This window comes from Astatotilapia calliptera, chromosome 5, assembly GCF_900246225.1.
Source record: "Astatotilapia calliptera chromosome 5, fAstCal1.2, whole genome shotgun sequence".
Classification (NCBI taxonomy): domain Eukaryota; kingdom Metazoa; phylum Chordata; class Actinopteri; order Cichliformes; family Cichlidae; genus Astatotilapia; species Astatotilapia calliptera.
Window position 1 is genome coordinate 16,661,469 of NC_039306.1, and position 19,062 is coordinate 16,680,530.

Consider the following 19,062-nt stretch of genomic DNA (forward strand, 5'->3'; position numbering starts at 1 on the left):
AATAACAAGTGGATACAAATGTAAAAGCATGACACGCCAAGAGTCCAGCTGGTGGTTTTAATACAAAAACGTACACATGTAAAAGGTACAAAAAGATGCTGTACTGAGAAAACAAAAATAAAATGGCATAAAAGATGTCTCAGTGTAATCAGTGTACTTCTCAGGAAACTATATACATCTTGAACTGATGAAGGAGGGGAGAAGATATGGACAGTTTTCCACATCCATCATAAAACAGAGTACAGTACTTCATGTTTCTCACAAGTTTTTGTTGTTGTTGTTGTTTTCCTTTTTCCTGGGGTGCTTCGACATCCAGTCCTCAACAATTTAAGTCTGAAACCAGACACAGCAGGATTATCTGAATTTGTACACATTTTGTCACCAAAAACATCACCCTGTGTCCAGTATTTTTGCAACTGGCCTCCAACTGCTGAAGCAGCAATGTCTTTTACGGACACAAAGGACCCGCTTAAAAGTGTTGTTTTTTTTGTTTTGTTTTTCCCTTAAGCTGAGATTCAGCCATTAATAGTGATTCAGTGAACCTCCTCTCCTCTTTCTCCTCCTCCTCCGCCCCCTCAGACCTTGAAGGGATAGTCCTGTAAGTAACGCAGCAGGGGCCTTGGGAGTGGTAGCTGATCGGGACAGTCAGTTTGTCTGTTAATGACGAGACGTGTGAGGTGCTGAAGAGAGGGGAGGCTTTGGGGCTTGTACAGAGCCTGCTTGAGTTTTAGTACCACTGTGGTCTGCTGGATGCCCTGCTGAGAGGCTTTTGAAGGAGGCTCCTCCTCCACTCTTCCCTCCTCTGCCTTTCTCTCTGGTCCCATGTAGTGCTGCACCAGACTGGGAACGCTGGGGAAGGATGACAGGCTGGGTCTGGCCGGGGAGCTGGAGTCGAGCAGAAACTGGGCGCAGCTGTACTGGATCCGTATGCTTGTGGGGCCACGCGCGGTTCTGACCGACAGGGTCAGCATGTACAGAGGGTGACTGCTGTCCCGTACCAAAAAGGCTCCTTCAGATGCCTCCTGAAGAGCAGCGTGGGCCTGGGCTGCAGTCACAGCTCCCCAGTACCATCCTACACACACAAATTCCTAAATATTAGTCACCGTGAACAGATCGTGTTGTCCTGCATGAAGCCTGATGTTTACTTAGCGATGAACAATCAACTAATCTCTCAGAGCAGATAATGAAATGTACCAAACAATACCTGGAACACATCGAGGATTTTTAGGAATGCTTTTTTTTTCTCCTTTTTTTTTTGGAATGAGAAAGATGTGAAGCATGTTTTAAACCACACCTGAATTTTCTAGGTAGCAGAAGTTGCTGGCAATGGCCCTCAGATCTTTTGTGGGGTCCCATCGTGGACTGGTGCTTTGGAAGCAGGGGGTGGGAGTTGCAGTTCCTGCCCGCATACCCCGCGGGGATTCAGTGGACGGGGTAGTGGGCAGAAGAGCTCCAGGACTGGAAATCAGATGGAAGATACTAGTTAGCAGACATAAACAAACACAGCAGGAGGATTTATCACAGCTTCCTTGTTTTTAACCCTGGAATTTTAATATTTTTTGGCTGATTTATTTATTTTTCAAAAAACTGACTTTATCGCATTTTATCCTATTTTTACTACTGACCTAAACAATGAACTACTAATAACTAGTATTTTTTAAAGGTTACGTTAGATCTTGCAACAGGCTTGCATTTGTCTTGTTTTCACCTGAACAACAATAATAATAATTAAGGCCAATTAAGGCAATTTTACACTTATATATTTATATATATATAAGTGTATATATATGTGTGTGTAACTGAAATTTCCCGGCTGGGTTTCTTTACAATGACGAGCAAAGAGAAAGCAGAGACACAAAGAAAAGTCAACTCACCCGGGTACACAAAGAATCATTCTATTTCTTCACTTCTCTGGGCTTAAATCCAATCGGACTTCAGAAAACAATCAAAACATACAGAGACTAAAATGTATCTAAAGAAAAAGGAGGGGAAAAAAATAAAAATCTGGCTAACAAACAATCCGCGGTGACATGGGTTTCATGTATGAATAGCTCGATTGTAACCCGAAGAGCTCCGTGCACGCAAACAGGCTCTGCTCCTGTCCTTAACACTGATCAGCAGAACTGGTGTCAAGCCAACCTCCAATTCGAGACTTGCAGTCAAGCCAGCCTCCAGTTGATTTTACGTTCCCTGTGTATTCAAAGTATTACGGGAATGGATGTGGAAACCAGATTTCAAAATAAAAGCCAACTTCGAGTGAATTAACAGATATGTTAAGAACATAATAACATATAATTTAGGCTTTTTTTTTTTTTAGAAACTCTAATGTTACATCTACATGACACAGCCTTGTACCCTAATTGTGCCCTGTCAAGGCCATCTTATTTTGGATTTCAAAGTAAAAGCCCTGTGAATCTTCATTTTTGAACTACTCTTTCAATGAATTCATAATGCTCTTAAAAGCAAAAGTCGTATTTCCAAATACTATTTGAACTTTGTATCAACACTTTCCAACCGCAGTCTTTTTCACAGTAATACCATATCAAATAAATTCTTTCTGATTTTGCTTTTCATAGTAATGGCCCTTTGAAATTGCCGATATTTGACTTAATCTCCTAACGATTCAAAATGCTCTAAAATGAAAAATTCTTGTTTCCACAGGGTAATTCCACTTTAGATCAACAGTATACAACCCCGCAGTGATACCATATCAATATCAAGTCATTCTGATTTTGCTTTCAAAAATAAAAGCCTTTTCAAATTGTCCATAATTGACCTACCTTTCAGTGATTTCAAAATGCTCTAAAATGGAAAATTCCTGTTTCCACAGGGTAATTCCACTTTAGATCAACAGTATACAACCTCACAGTGATACCATATCAATATCAAGACATTCTGATTTTGCTTTCAAAAATAAAAGCCCTTTCAAATTGTCCATAATTGACCTAACTTTCAGTGATTTCAAAATGCTCTAAAATGGAAAATTCCTGTTTCCACAGGGTAATTCCACCTTAGATCAACAGTATACAACCCCACAGTGACACCATATCAATATCAAGTCATTCTGATTATGCCTTCCAAAATAAAAGACTTTTCAAATTGTCCATAATTGACCTAACTTTCAGTGATTTCAAAATGCTCTTAAATAGAATTTTGCTGTTTCCACAGGGTAATTCCACTTTAGATCAACAGTATACAACCTCACAGTGATACCATATCAATATCAAGTCATTCTGATTTTGCTTTTCATAGTAATGGCCCTTTGAAATTGCCGATATTTGACTTAATCTTCTAACGATTTAAAATGCTCTAAAATGAAAAATTCTTGTTTCCACAGGGTAATTCCACTTTAGATCAACAGTATACAACCTCACAGTGATACCATATCAATATCAAGTCATTCTGATTTTGCTTTCAAAAATTAAAGCCTTTTCAAATTGTCCATAATTGACCTACCTTTCAGTGATTTCAAAATGCTCTAAAATGGAAAATTCCTGTTTCCACAGGGTAATTCCACTTTAGATCAACAGTATACAACCTCACGATGTTACCATATCAATATCAAGACATTCTGATTTTGCTTTCAAAAATAAAAGCCCTTTCAAATTGTCCATAATTGACCTAACTTTCAGTGATTTCAAAATGCTCTAAAATGAAAAATTCTTGTTTCCACAGGGTAATTCCACCTTAGATCAACAGTATACAACCCCACAGTGACACCATATCAATATCAAGTCATTCTGATTATGCCTTCCAAAATAAAAGACTTTTCAAATTGTCCATAGTTGACCTACCTTTCAGTGATTTCAAAATGCTCTTAAATAGAATTTTGCTGTTTCCACAGGGTAATTCCACTTTAGATCAACAGTATACAACCCCACGGTGATACCATATCAATATCAAGTCATTCTGATTTTGCTTTTCATAGTAATGGCCCTTTGAAATTGCCGATATTTGACTTAATCTTCTAACGATTCAAAATGCTCTAAAATGAAAAATTCTTGTTTCCACAGGGTAATTCCACCTTAGATCAACAGTATACAACCTCACAGTGATACCATATCAATATCAAGTCATTCTGATTTTGCTTTCAAAAATAAAAGCCTTTTCAATTTGTTCATAATTGACCTAACTTTCAGTGATTTCAAAATGCTCTAAAATGGAAAATTCCTGTTTCCACAGGATAATTTCACTTTAGGTCAACAGTATACAACCCCACAGAGATACGATGTTAAGATCAAGTCACTCTGATTTTGCCTTCCAAAATAAAAGTATTTTCAAATTGCCCATAGACGACCTACTCGTTTAACGATTTCAAAATGCTCTTAAATTGAAAGATGCTGTTTCCACAGGATAATTCCACTTTAGATCAACAGTATCCAACCCGACAGTAAAACCATGTAAATTTTATGTTGGTCTGATTTCGCCTTTCAAATTAATGGCCCGTCGAATTTGTCCATATGTGATATACTCTTTCAATTATTTCAGAATGTTTTAAAAATGAAAATTGCTGTTTCAACACATATTGTGTTTTCATTTTGAAAAGCAAAATCAGACTCAATTGATTATGACAGAATTGAATCATAAAGATGATGTAAAAGGAAGCTGAAATTGCCACTAGGTTGTAATTGATAGTACGTTTATATTTTAAGTCTGTGGAAAGATGTCATGGTTGGTTTGCAAGCTGTTTTGTAATTTCTTTATTTAGAATGACATCTTTCCACAGACTTAAAATATAAACGTACTATCAATTACAACCTAGTGGCAATTTCAGCTTCCTTTTACATCATCTTTATGATTCAATTCTGTCATAATCAATTGAGTCTGATTTTGCTTTTCAAAATGAAAACACAATATGTGTTGAAACAGCAATTTTCATTTTTAAAACATTATGAAATAGTTGAAAGAGTATATCACATATGGACAAATTCGACGGGCCATTAATTTGAAAGGCGAAATCAGACCAACATAAAATTTACATGGTTTTACTGTCGGGTTGGATACTGTTGATCTAAAGTGGAATTATCCTGTGGAAACAGCATCTTTCAATTTAAGAGCATTTTGAAATCGTTAAACGAGTAGGTCGTCTATGGGCAATTTGAAAATACTTTTATTTTGGAAGGCAAAATCAGAGTGACTTGATCTTAACATCGTATCTCTGTGGGGTTGTATACTGTTGATTTAAAGTGAAATTATTCTGTGGAAACAGAAAATTTCCTTTTTAGAGCATTCCGAAATCACTGAAAGTTAGGTAAGTTATTGGCATTTTCAACAGGCCATTATTTTGGAAGGCAAAATCAGAATGACTTGAAATTGAAGTAGTACCATGGTGTGGATGTACACTTTTGATCTAAGGTGGATTCATCCTGTGGAAAGAGCAAGTTTCATTTTTAGAGCGTTCTGAATTCTTTAAAAGAGTAGGTCGTATATCGGCAATTTGAAAAGTCTTTTATTTTGGAAGGCAACATCAGAATGACTTGATATTGATATGGTATCACCGTGGGGTTGTATACTGTTGATCTAAGGTGGAATTACCCTGTGGAAACAGCAAAATTCTATTTTAGAGCATTTTGAAATCACTGAAAGTTAGGTCAATTGTGGACAATTTGAAAGGGCTTTTATTTTTGAAAGCAAAATCAGAATGACTTGATATTGATATGGTATCACTGTGAGGTTGTATACTATTGATCTAAAGTGGAATTACCCTGTGGAAACAAGAATTTTTCATTTTAGAGCATTTTGAAATCACTGAAAGTTAGGTCAATTATGGACAATTTGAAAAGTCTTTTATTTTGGAAGGCATAATCAGAATGACTTGATATTGATATGGTGTCACTGTGGGGTTGTATACTGTTGATCTAAGGTGGAATTACCCTGTGGAAACAAGAATTTTTCATTTTAGAGCATTTTGAAATCACTGAAAGGTAGGTCAATTATGGACAATTTGAAAAGGCTTTTATTTTTGAAAGCAAAATCAGAATGACTTGATATTGATATGGTATCACTGTGGGGCTGTATACTGTAAATACAGAGTGGAATTATCCTGTGGAAACAGGAATTTTCCATTTTACAGCATTTTGAAATCACTGAAAGTTAGGTCAATTATGGACAATTTGAAAAGGCTTTTATTTTTGAAAGCAAAATCAGAATGACTTGATATTGATATGGTATCACTGTGGGGCTGTATACTGTAAATACAGAGTGGAATTATCCTGTGGAAACAGGAATTTTCCATTTTACAGCATTTTGAAATCACTGAAAGTTAGGTCAATTATGGGCAATTTGAAAAGGCTTTTATTTTTGAAAGCAAAATCAGAATGACTTGATATTGATATGGTATCACTGTGAGGTTGTATACTGTTGATCTAAAGTGGAATTACCCTGTGGAAACAGCAAAATTCTATTTAAGAGCATTTTGAAATCACTGAAAGTTAGGTCAATTATGGACAATTTGAAAAGGCTTTTATTTTTGAAAGCATAATCAGAATGACTTGATATTGATATGGTGTCACTGTGGGGTTGTATACTGTTGATCTAAAGTGGAATTACCCTGTGGAAACAGGAATTTTCCATTTTAGAGCATTTTGAAATCACTGAAAGTTAGGTCAATTATGGACAATTTGAAAAGGCTTTTATTTTTGAAAGCATAATCAGAATGACTTGATATTGATATGGTGTCACTGTGAGGTTGTATACTGTTGATCTAAGGTGGAATTACCCTGTGGAAACAAGAATTTTTCATTTTAGAGCATTTTGAAATCACTGAAAGTTAGGTCAATTATGGACAATTTGAAAAGGCTTTTATTTTTGAAAGCAAAATCAGAATGACTTGATATTGATATGGTATCACTGTGGGGCTGTATACTGTAAATACAGAGTGGAATTATCCTGTGGAAACAGGAATTTTCCATTTTAGAGCATTTTGAAATCACTGAAAGGTAGGTCAACTATGGACAATTTGAAAAGTCTTTTATTTTGGAAGGCATAATCAGAATGACTTGATATTGATATGGTGTCACTGTGGGGTTGTATACTGTTGATCTAAGGTGGAATTACCCTGTGGAAACAGGAATTTTTCATTTTAGAGCATTTTGAAATCACTGAAAGTTAGGTCAATTATGGACAATTTGAAAGGGCTTTTATTTTTGAAAGCAAAATCAGAATGTCTTGATATTGATATGGTAACATCGTGAGGTTGTATACTGTTGATCTAAAGTGGAATTACCCTGTGGAAACAGGAATTTTCCATTTTAGAGCATTTTGAAATCACTGAAAGGTAGGTCAATTATGAACAATTTGAAAAGGCTTTTATTTTTGAAAGCAAAATCAGAATGACTTGATATTGATATGGTATCACTGCGGGGTTGTATACTGTTGATCTAAAGTGGAATTACCCTGTGGAAACAAGAATTTTTCATTTTAGAGCATTTTGAATCGTTAGGAGATTAAGTCAAATATCGGCAATTTCAAAGGGCCATTACTATGAAAAGCAAAATCAGAAAGAATTTATTTGATATGGTATTACTGTGAAAAAGACTGCGGTTGGAAAGTGTTGATACAAAGTTCAAATAGTATTTGGAAATACGACTTTTGCTTTTAAGAGCATTATGAATTCATTGAAAGAGTAGTTCAAAAATGAAGATTCACAGGGCTTTTACTTTGAAATCCAAAATAAGATGGCCTTGACAGGGCACAATTAGGGTACAAGGCTGTGTCATGTAGATGTAACATTAGAGTTTCTAAAAAAAAAAAAAGCCTAAATTATATGTTATTATGTTCTTAACATATCTGTTAATTCACTCGAAGTTGGCTTTTATTTTGAAATCTGGTTTCCACATCCATTCCCGTAATACTTTGAATACACAGGGAACGTAAAATCAACTGGAGGCTGGCTTGACTGCAAGTCTCGAATTGGAGGCTGGCTTGACACAAGTTCAGCAGAGAGGAGAACAACAATAAAATATAATAGAAACGACCTAAAAGCGGCTCTACTGTAAAGCTCAGCTCTCCGCAGCACTGCGTTGGAGTGTGTTGTCGCCAGAATGAGATCCCGATGTGTGAAGGACAGAGTGTAAAGGCTTGGCTTTTAAAATTTACCGTTTCCTAGAAGTCTATTCTGAGAACTCGCAGCACCGGCGGCTCTGACGTCACGCCGGCCGCACCAACTCCCACTCCGCTCCAACCGCCGCCGGTTGTTTCGCTTCGCGGCAGGGCTACAGCTCCTCTATTAGCGCTCCTTCGACGGACAAACCGGGTTCGCACATATATGTGTGTGGGGTTTTTTGTGTTTCGGTTAATTCCCAGGACAACCGCCCCGAACCGTGCTGTTTTTCTCTGGCATCTCTCCCCTCGTTTCACCCGGCGGCTCCCCGCCTTCGCTGAACCTGCGCTCCGCTCCCAGGAACCGCGCGGCAGCTTCTGCCTAGTCGCTTTCCAGGAATAATTGCAGAGCTTGACTCCGCCCCGCCGGGCGGCCCTGACAGAGGCTTCATTCTGGGAATTCACCGCCTCGACATTAAAGATAATAGGAATGCTCACTGGCTATTTCCAGTAATATAGATTTCCCTCGATCCTGGTGGAAAAACACGGCGAGAGGTTTTCTAGGAGCTTTAGAGTAATTACGCTCGAGAAAACAAGTTGTTATTGTGACAATAAACTAAAAAATATATATAAACCGGGTTAAGACTGCCGTAGAGACAGAGAAAAGCTGATTGTGCTTCAGTTTGTGACTTCTGATAATCTTCACTTTTATTGCTCTTTTGTGTCTTGTTTGCACACATGCAGCCCTAGATTAAACTATAGTTCATTTGCAGTTACATTTCTGCTTATTTGATCTCTCCTGGTATTTATTTTCCCGGGAATGTATCTAAGAGATCCCTGCATCGGCCTGCAGCTTACACTCCAATGCATGTAGGTGTTGATATCTTGTTTCATTTACGAGAATATGGCCAAATAAGGGCTGTTAAGGATTATTTCTGACGCTGGGTTTTTGCGTATTGTTGTAAAATCTGTGGCATATCCTGTCCGGCTTTTTAAAATATTTATTCCAATAATACTAAGAGCCATCGCTCAGACATATGTGGTAGTTTGGAAGCAGAGTAATATGTGAAATATGCTGCGTCATAATCATAACCATACCCAGGAGAGCGCGCTGATCCTGAATAGCGTCTTCTCAGAAATCCTGAAATGAGCTTCTTTCTAAGAAGTTCTGTGGACTTTATCTGTCCCTGCTGGGTGAGGTTGAACAAATACCTTTTGAGGCCTTAGGCAAAAAAACACATCTACATTTTTCAAATATGATTGCAGTAGCATAATTTTTTTTATGCTACTGCAATCATATTTTACATACGTATCATGGAAACAGAAAGTCTACAGATGTAATCATTGCTATAGTAAAAAGAAACCAGCAGCAGGCAGGTTAAGGCAGTCACATGCAGTTCATTAAAGCACACAGACACAAGAAACTAGATTTAAAGAAATTACATTCCTCATAAATCACTTTGTTTGAACGCCTGTTTATAAATGGTCTGTAATTTATAGCAATCCCCTTCTGCATGATAAAAACAGGCAGGTTTGTTAGACAGACGTTCGAAAAGCAGTCATTCCTTCTGTTGCTTTTCTCTCTCTTTTAAAAAAAAATTGCAGCAGATAATTTCATAAGTTTGTGTGAGCAGGTTTGAGAAGGTCATAACACGGTGCTAAAATGTAAGAGGGAACAGCTGTGTGTGTGTGTGTGTGTGTGTGTGTGTGTGTGTGTGTGTGTGTGTGTGTGTGTGTGTGGTTTTATGAAGCAGGCAAACAGTTTTAGTGAAAATGTCAAGATGAAGAAGTGCAGATGTTCTAATTGAGATTCTTTTTTCTTTTTTAATTGCAGTGTAATTTTATAGTTGTTGCTTTTGAAAAGGCCACTGCAGTCACGGCACAAGTTTCTAGAAAGCCGGAAGCATGAAGATAAAGAGAAAGGCTGTGTGTGTGCGAGAGAGAGTGCGTGCGTGCGCGCGCGCGCGCGAGCTTCCTGTGTACGTGGAGTGCAGTTATTTTCTTGATCCGTGGACTAATTGTTTTTTTCAGTGTTAAAATGCCGTTGTTGGGGAGGGGGTTGTGTGTGTGCAAAAATTCCTGTTACTACCGTGGAAGACAAAAGAAATCTCAAGTAAAGAAACATCTGAAAGTCTAAAAACAGAAAATGTGGTTTTAGCTTTAAAGAACTTAAAATTACACTTCAGCTGTCAAAATACTTGCTAAATCATGTTCTAACCATCAACATCCGCTTTAGTGTAGACTTGAGGGCAGCATTTGTGGATTGCACTTCCCCATTTACTTGCACTTTTGCGCTCATTAATGCCGAGACACTAGTGCGCATAGTTTATGTGTTTGCCTGTTTTTGGATTAAGTCCTAAAAGAAAAAGCAGAAGGGATTCATACGTCTTTTTATGCTTCTCTTCAGTTGCACTACACTAAGTTGATAATAAAATATTTCAAAGTTACAGTCCTCTTTATCTTCAAGCTTCTCGAAGTCAGATGGGTTCACGTGTTGTTTCGGCCTATCCGAGAATATTATTGCACATCTTCTGTAACACCGCACCTACGCCTACTAAAAATCTCTTTTATTTGTTTATTTTAAACAGAAATTACTTATTTTCTTTCCAATGTTTTTTAAAAAATAAAGACAAAACACATGCATGTGTTTCTTAATGCCCCAGCCTTTGTTTGGCACGTTTGTCATATATTACCCTTTTTATACTGCAATAAAATTAATAGTCTGCCAGTAAGCATCAATAAATCTGATAGTAGGGCTACACTGCCTAATAAATCAGCTCTGTGTACTCGTTTTCTGTGCTGTGCAGTATTGCCATAAATTTGCATTGCCACCTGTTCACAAATGTATTCATTTTAAGAATTTCCAGCTGTAAATGACCTCTTAATTTTCACATTCCAGGACAAACATGCTTATCAGCAATAGCTCCAAAACCAACGCCCTAGCCAATCGCATATGTGCATATGGAATATAATTTTCCTGTTTGAGCTAAGCTCAGGTCCTTAATATGAAGTAATATCAGGCCATAAAAATGTTATCTGACTACACACATTGTCACAATGCACAAGCACTGAAATGTGCTTGATGTGGAAAATATCCCAGTGACCTTTATAGTATCCTATCCTCATGAAACCCCAGCTCTGGTTTGGTTTGCATTTTCAATATATCCCAGCTATTTGGGTTATAAAAAAAGAAAAAAACCTAAGCATCATTATTTTTGAAAGTATGTCCTCGTAATTAAGTCAGCACCATTTAACTAAGTTTAAAAGGCTTTATTGAGCAGAATGAAGTGTAAGGTGCGAAAAGCCTGCATTTAATGCCTCCATATGACGATGAAGGATCTCAGGAGCATACATGACTCATGCAGGTGTGTAAAAGCCAGATTTTTCAGTGTAGTTTGTTAAAGTTGAGCTCCTTTTTCTTCCACATTCAGTTCCATTAAACATGATTGTCTAGTCTTGCATTCTGAAAAGAAAACGGATAACTTCCCTCATTTCTTAAATTTTCACAGTTATTGATTGATTTATTCATCGCATAATCCTGTCAGCTCTAATTGTAAAACATCTTTTCACAAAAAACATAAAACTTCACAAGTTCTTTACATGTTTTTTTGGTGAAAATCTTTATTTTTAAAAGAACTACGACTGCCACGTAAGTGCAATCAAATAACAGCACTGTATTCCCCCTCTGGGATGTGGTGGGCTAAAAGTTGAAATACCTAAACTTTGTACTGCAGTCCATTGTTTGAGTAAATGTACTTGATTATACTTCCACCACTAGAAAACGCGCCGCATACCCAGAACTTGCAATGATTTAGTAGTTGAGAGATGTCTCGGAAACAATGAATAACTGTTGTCCTGCGCTCAACTGAAGAAAAGAAGGCTCAAAAGGATTCTGAGAAAAGCTTTGCCTGGAATCAGCAACATAAATTCATCCGTGCTGCGTTGGGAGAAAAAAAAAACCTTGAGCATCCACATTTGTTCAGAGAAACAGTCCTGAAAAGAACTGCTGGCAGGCACTGACTAGAGAAATTGTTTGCTTTTTTTTTTAACTGTTTGATTTAGTAGATTTAACTGACCAAAGCTGTGGCATTATTTTTGTGGATTTTTCTTTCTTTCTCCAAATAAATGTGATAATGTGTTACACTGGAGAAAACACAAGGCTGGCTTCATTAAAACTAAATCATGTCCATGACTATGCTGATGCAATGTTTAAAAGACATTAGCAGTGCTTTGGTGTAGGTAAGTTGGATGGCAGTGAGAGGTTGGTCGGTCAGTCCGCCCACTGCTTCAATCCAGGCTGAAGAACCTTAACGTCTGCTGGACTGTTTCCTCCTGCGACACCACGACGCTGGCTTTTGGGAATTTGTCTAAAATGCGTGAACAGTTTGGAGTGCGGCAAGTCAGCGTTCCTTTAAGTATCTTTAGTCTCAAAGTTTTTTTATTGCTACAAAAACTAATGACATTTTCCTCAGCTGTAGTTAATTATTTGCAAGATTGCCCTAAATAAGCATTACACACACGCACCTGTTAAACAGCAGCACCCTTTGCTTGTAAGTCATGCTGATGCTCATAGTAGTGAAAGTATGATCAAAGGCACTACATCTACTCATTAGGGTAAATTCTGTTACTAGAAAACTTGACCTATATTAGAATAGCCATTCCACTCAGGAGTAACAATGTAACAATATAAACAATGTAGTAAATGGGATAAAGTAACATTGTGTTTTGTGGAATCGTGTGGAAGACACAGCGGAAGAGGATTATGAAGAAACTGTTCACGGCGGGCCTTGGATGCAGATTTGTATGGTATGAATCCACAGGCCAGCGCTCAGGCTGAACTGATTTTTATCTAGTTAACGCGACACAGTGAGGTCTTTCAAAAGCCAGAGCTTGACTTCTCTTCAATGAAAAGTGCTGGAGTGGAAATACCCTGAAGTGTAAACAATAGCACAGTATAAACAAAATTTTATTTTGAATTTCTTTTCATGTCACTTTTTTTTCTCTCTTTTTAATTATGACTGTTCTTACAAACACGGTTGATACAAAACTTGTACTGGAGGCAAGATGACGTCTGAAACATTTCCTCATGCATTTCTAATTCAGTCCTTTTGTATCATATTGTAAACGGCAGAGTTATTTCATATTATTCAAGAACAGATTTGCTTTAAAAATAAAAATAAAATCACTATCTATCTTTCTGAATGCTCTTTGTCTGTAGTAAACTGATCCAGAGAGGCACAGTCAAGATAATTCATCAGAACATTTCCACTAAAAACAAATTTTCTGTGTATCACAATTGTTTCAACGCACAGACGGTAGAGGAAAGGCATCACTGTGTCCTAATGAGGTGTTAATGGGTCTGGAGGAAGAGAGGGGAAGTCCAGGATCTGCAGACAGAACTAGCTGTCCTGCACGGCCTCTTCTGTCCCCTTAATAAGCCGCTTGTGTCCCCTTTTTCCTGCAGGGCCTCGGGGCTTAGCAAAAGCCTGTTTGTGGGTGTGCTGCTTAGGATGGACCTCATCGTACAGAAAGTCGGCCGTCAGTTCATCTCCATCGTCGATCTCCAACTGCAAAAAATAGCCCCACCCCCCAAAAACGGGCTGTATTCAGAAGTTCATTAAAGATATTTCAGCTTGAAGTCTTAGAAATTCCATCAATACTGTAGTCAGGACTTCAGAGGCCCCAGAGGTGGTAAAGTCTTGTCATCTTAAAGAAAATTACTGCTTCAGTATACTTTATTTTTTAACAGTTATGAGATAATTCAGCTGAATAAATCCTAAATCCTGCATGTATGTGTACCAGTAAGATTTAAAATGAAGTAAACACGCTGCATCTAAAACCACCAGACTCAAAAACAATAATCACGATGACATGATCTTAGCAGTAGCTACAACCCATTATGAAACAATGTTATCTAATATACCAACCCACCAGACCCATATCTATCCATCTGTTATACCTTTTTAGCGATTTCCAAATGGTAATCTTTCTCCACTTCCTCTAATAGTCTGCTCTTGCAGCTGGAGTACAGCATCCGCTCCTTAATGCTGCAGCTGTAGCCTGGCATGGAATATATGAACACTGGAGACAGGGAAACATTATGAGAGTTAATAAATACACATTTAAGATTCATTAAAGTGTATAGCCTCCACAAATAGAATCGGTATTTGGTCGCACTGCTCACAGTCTTTGTACACAGTGTAGCTTTGTTTTAAATCGTAATATCAAAAGCTTTCAATAAATATCCACAATAAATGTGGTGTCAGTGCCAGTGAGTGTACAGCTGTCTTTCCACAGAAACAAAATGCAGGAGGATTATCAGAGTGCAAGGATCAGTATCATACCGACAGATTCCAGGTAGTCCCCTTCATGGGAGTGTTTGTAAAGGAAGAAGTGGTATCTGGGAGTGTCTCTGGGAACTCTGCAGGGCAAATCTCGAGTTTCTGTCGGGTTAGAGTGGACCAGCTCAATTGTCTCCTTCTCTACATCCAGCCTCTGAAACACAGCAAACAAATGCACGCTAAAAGACCACTCCTCATATTAGTTTTTAAGGAACTCTGAAATATGAGCTAAAGTTGGCTCACCAGCTGCACGTAGTTGATGCGTTTTTGGGCGAGCTGCTGTAGTGCTCTTTTGGCTGCATCCTGTAAGGGAAACGCGAGGCCCTGAAGAGTCTGGTGCTTACTCTCAACGCTGATCTCTGTCGTCACCTGCAGAGGGCAGCAAGCAGAGGGGCATCTGTGTTTTCAAGCTTCTGGAAAACAAAATTCTCAAAGTGTTCAATATGTTCAATAGCAACACTTTCTGTGGCTGCAGGACTTTTGCAAAAAGGATAAGTTGGTATGACCACTGGATCACATTCATTCAGTATTACAGCAGAGTTCATCCACATACCTGTTTAACCCGGCCCTGAAAAGACAACCACAACAGTTATAAGTTCAATGTATGAAACAACCAGTCTGTAGCTCATGTTTCAGAAGAAGCAGCTCACATGCAAAGCTGTGTTGCAATAACGACAGTACGCCTGAAAGCTTGTTGACCTTTTACCTCTGTAATTTTGATCCTCTGGAGCTCCTGCTCAGCTAATGTGAGCGGGGCAGGACCTGAGCAGGATGACACGTGGTGCTGGTAGCCCAGCAAGCAGATGTCCTCCTAGTGTTGAAAGCACAACAAGCAAGTCTTTTACAGGAAGCTGCCAAAACATGTCATCGGAGAGGTATAAATTTAGCTGGTCCTCACTTCGGTTGTGCCAAATAGCTCGTATTTGATGTGGCCACCGCCAAACTCCTTCTTCACTGTGGCCCGCGTGGCAGCATATAACATCTTTTGTTTCACCTGCAGCCGTCAGAGAGGGAAATGAATGTGCCAGCTTTAAAATCTGAAAGTGTGGAGTTTATGTTAAAGTGGTGGGCCCACATAAATAAGCAAGAATGATCACAGACAGTGCAGAGTTAGTTTAATGGAGATGAGGATCTATTCATTTATTGCTAGGATCTCCTAGCCCTGAGATAGCCTTTCACAAATTAGGCATCTTTTTTTGTAAAGAAAGTTTTTTAAAATTGTGTTTCACTTTATTAAACTTAGCTGTGTTTCATGTTTAATAAAGGCCTAATAGTATGCTTCAAATGTCTATATGGAATTATTCAGGTCATTGGGGTTCATTTTTAGAGGTGGCGGAATAGATCCAAATATCAACAGTATTGATACCAGTGCTGGTATTGATACTAGCATGATAGAATTGATGCATGGTATCGGATCAATATCAAAATTTAAGTTAAAAGGATGTTGTGACCTCTGCTTCAGTCTGTCACTACCCTCTACCCGGAGCAATACATCCTCTCATAAAAGCTCAGCAACTCTGTGTTCACGTGGCTTATTTTTTTGGCACAGAATAAAGAAAACTGGTATTTCTTACTGGAGACTGGTCTGGAGACCACGAAATAAAGACCCACTCGTAGCCCAGTGCATTCTGGGAGTCTAGGCGGTACAGGATGTAGCAGGGCTCCTGGTCATCGAGGAGAGGAAGCAGAAAGCGATCATAATCCTGGTCCCAGCTCTTCTCTGGCTCTCTGTAGGCCCCCAGCACCAGCTGCTCTGAAAATCCGACCACTACTCATCACATACCTCAGCACGGCCTTCACACAGCACATTCAGACGCTGTAGTCCACACTCACAGTAAATTTACACGAAGGATTCTTGTTTGTGATTATAAAGCAAGAGGGTGAAGTTGACCTCACTTGTTGCTGGCTAATTATTCAGCAGCATGCTACAGCAGAAGGTGCCTCTCTATTTATAGTACATGAGAAACGTTACATCTGACCAAATGTGTACTCTTTCGCTACTTTCCAACATTTCTGAAACACAACTCATTTTCAGGTCTGTGTAACAATTGCTATAAAATTTCTTAGAGATGAATAGCTTCTTACATTTCCAATCACGTCTCTCTCATTTTCAAAGAGCTAGAGCGCTTTTTTTTTTTTTTTATAAACAACTAAAGCATGTGAAGAAAGACAGAACTTAAACTGAAAAGATTAATGGTTTGGTCTGTAAAATTTCAGAAATGTGCTCTCTGAAGCCATCCACTATCATCAGAAAGAGAAAACCGTGAGAAACACGCTCATTATTTCCTTCCTAAGATGGTTAGAATGGTCATATTACAGAAAAGCAGCAATTTCCGATACAAAACTTGGATGTGGGAATAATGCGGACTAAATAACTTCATCCTATATAAAGCCACATGACTATTGTGATTCTGAGAGCCCCAACTGCTATGGAGAAAGAACGAGAAGAGCAACGGCGTGCTAAAAATATCTCTGGCTTCATTTCTGACTGACACAACGATAGCGGGTTAAATCTGTCCGTAGCAGTGACAAACACTCTGAAACGCACACATTAACCCAAAGTCTGATGTTTCTCAGGGGTGCAGGGGGATTTCCTGACTGTCTCTGGGGGCATGCTGCTATTCTGAGCTGTAAAGCATTCCAGCTCTGCACGCACATATTTTCCATCAGCCAGTCTCTCCCATCTCCCCAGATCCATATTAGTATAAAACTGCATTTAAACTATCCACTCGTAGGTGGAGGGCCTCGTCTTTTCTAGTCACTGGTTAGACTCCACCACTACTACAGAGGACACGACCGTGTGCCCTCCTGAGGCAGCAGTGATGAAATCAGCTTGAATGATCGTGTTTCTCTTTTTGACATTGGAACAAACACGAGAGGAGACCGGTGACATGGTTACTGCAGCAGTGTGCAACCGTGTCACGTCACTCCAAAATAGCACATGGAGTCATCCAAACGCTTTAGTCGGGAAGTAAAACAGGCCTGACGCCCTTCTGCTGAGTCTGTCCATCTGTGTCCTTCCAAATATTCAACGTGATAGGCACAGTCCACAAAGATAGCCCCCCCCCCCCTGAAAAAAAGGCCCAGAATGCATTCACCTTGAATCAAATTACAGCGTGGCATTGATCAGATACCAAAAACAAGGCGTAAACACATCATGAACATTTCTGTCTGCCTCCATAATCAGCCACCCGGACACCTATTGCCAAACTGACTGTTTCCACAAGCTGCTCAGCTGACACGCTGAGTGACTGCTGTCACACAACAGCTGCCAATAGTCTGCTTTTCCTAGACGTCAGACACGGAGTGTTGCAATTCCCAACTTTGTTTTTTGCTTTCATCCACAGATGACTTGAAGATCTGAGAAACCATCATCAGCTATGAAAAACCCAGAAGGTTGTTAGGAACACATTTACTGCCGATTTCAGGGTAATTCTAAAAGTCCTGCTCAAATGTTTTCAGGCTCGTCGACCCTCCTGGCCTCTAAGAAAAAAAAAGGGAGACCTTTACAGGAAACAAAGTGTAGCTGTTCATAGATGATCAGGGAGATAACTTATGATTAGTGGTCACAAACGGACGTCAATGATCTAGCCCTCTAGCAATAAGACAAATGATCAACTGCTTACATTTTTCTTTCCATGACTTTCTCCAACTAAAATCATCCTGTGCTTCATCTCAGTTTAGCTGGTTTTCAGACAAACCAGAGCAGCTAAAAGCATCACCTCAGGCTTCAGAATACTGCGATTTACATTTTTAAACATTAAATAGAACTAACAATTTGTTTATGAAAGAAGAAGAAATCTTAGTTGCGTCTGTAGCTCAGTTTCAAAGGAGACAGAAGAAGAGTTTTGGTGTGTTCAAAGAGACACAAAAACAAACACGATGCTTGGTTTAAAATGATAAAATGTCGGTCCTCTTGAGGTTTTTATTTTCGGCATCTCCATTCTACACTGTCCTTGGTCACTCACCGTCTTGGATGCGCACCTTGATGAGGCGCACTGTTCCACCTCTTGCCCTGGCCAAGAACTGCCTCAACTCTGGTGTCACCACAAGTGCAAGAAACATGGCGGGTCAGCTGTGTTTTTCTCCCGCCAGGGGCTGGCTGTAGGATGAAGACACAGAAGCAGGAGACAGAAGTGAAAGCTCCACAGGGCCAGGCCGAAATTATTCAAGTCCAACCAAAGTCCGGCGTGTACGCGTCCTTCGCTTGATCGATGAGTACGAGGACAGAGCTCCTGAAGAAGAGGATCACTGTGCGTCTGGGTTTGTTGAAAGTGTGCGACAGTATGAGAAGGGACATTGCTCAAGTAACTAGGACAGTATCATGTGCACAGAGAGAGAGAGAACCTGATCACCTCTCCTAAATTTAGCTCCCACTGAGTAGCTACAGCCTGTGAACAGCCCACCACACACCAAGACCAAGCAGTGGAGCAAGAGAGCATGACCTCCAGACCTGATTACCAACTTCTGAATGACTGAAGAAGTTATCTTTACAAAGAAAAAGGTAAATATTTACTGCTGCGGGCAAATTATCGGTCACAACGCAGGACTGTGTAGGATGCTGTTGTTTTACCATTAACACATGTGGGACTGAACCATACCAATGCTATACCTATTAGTAGAATTTAACACAAAAACAACAAAATATTATAAACAATTTGAGTTACGGTGTGAAAAACTG

The 19,062-nt window shown here is 39.1% G+C and overlaps 2 protein-coding genes across 4 annotated transcripts; both read right to left on the reverse strand.

Moving 5' to 3' along the window:
* Nucleotides 1–43: 43 nt before the first annotated feature.
* Nucleotides 44–9,303, reverse strand: cisha (cytokine inducible SH2-containing protein a). Of its 2 annotated transcripts, none has more exons than XM_026167591.1 (3): nt 8,098–9,303; nt 1,295–1,458; nt 44–1,072 (listed from the first exon to the last, which is right to left on the reverse strand). In XM_026167591.1, exons 2-3 carry the CDS (start codon nt 1,407–1,409, stop codon nt 576–578), a joined length of 612 nt encoding a protein of 203 aa, XP_026023376.1. In that variant the 5' UTR covers nt 1,410–1,458; nt 8,098–9,303; the 3' UTR covers nt 44–575. The 2 variants fall into 2 exon arrangements, with proteins under 2 accessions (XP_026023376.1, XP_026023375.1); XM_026167590.1 differs by lacking the exon at nt 8,098–9,303 and adding an exon at nt 1,875–2,174.
* A 3,725-nt stretch (nt 9,304–13,028) lies between these two features.
* twf2 (twinfilin actin binding protein 2) lies at nt 13,029–18,859 on the reverse strand. 2 transcript variants are annotated; one of them, XM_026167586.1, is made up of 9 exons: nt 18,350–18,712; nt 15,956–16,134; nt 15,280–15,375; nt 15,088–15,192; nt 14,935–14,949; nt 14,625–14,750; nt 14,385–14,535; nt 14,000–14,121; nt 13,029–13,607 (listed from the first exon to the last, which is right to left on the reverse strand). In XM_026167586.1, exons 1-9 carry the CDS (start codon nt 18,444–18,446, stop codon nt 13,440–13,442), a joined length of 1,059 nt encoding a protein of 352 aa, XP_026023371.1. In that variant the 5' UTR covers nt 18,447–18,712; the 3' UTR covers nt 13,029–13,439. The 2 variants fall into 2 exon arrangements, with proteins under 2 accessions (XP_026023371.1, XP_026023373.1); XM_026167588.1 differs by lacking the exon at nt 14,935–14,949 and having other exon boundaries at nt 18,350–18,859.
* Nucleotides 18,860–19,062: the final 203 nt, after the last annotated feature.

Coding starts and splice junctions, on each gene's coding strand:
- cisha (XM_026167590.1), bottom strand. CDS start 1,894: ATGATTCTTTGTGTACCCGG. Junction 1,459..1,874: donor ATGATTCTTTGTGTACCCGG/GTGAGTTGACTT, acceptor TCTGATTTCCAG/TCCTGGAGCTCTTCTGCCCA. Junction 1,073..1,294: donor CTGCTACCTAGAAAATTCAG/GTGTGGTTTAAA, acceptor TTGTGTGTGTAG/GATGGTACTGGGGAGCTGTG.
- twf2 (XM_026167586.1), bottom strand. CDS start 18,446: ATGTTTCTTGCACTTGTGGTGACACCAGAGTTGAGGCAGTTCTTGGCC. Junction 16,135..18,349: donor CAAGGTGCGCATCCAAGACG/GTGAGTGACCAA, acceptor TCGGATTTTCAG/AGCAGCTGGTGCTGGGGGCC. Junction 14,536..14,624: donor GCATCAACTACGTGCAGCTG/GTGAGCCAACTT, acceptor GCTGTGTTTCAG/AGGCTGGATGTAGAGAAGGA.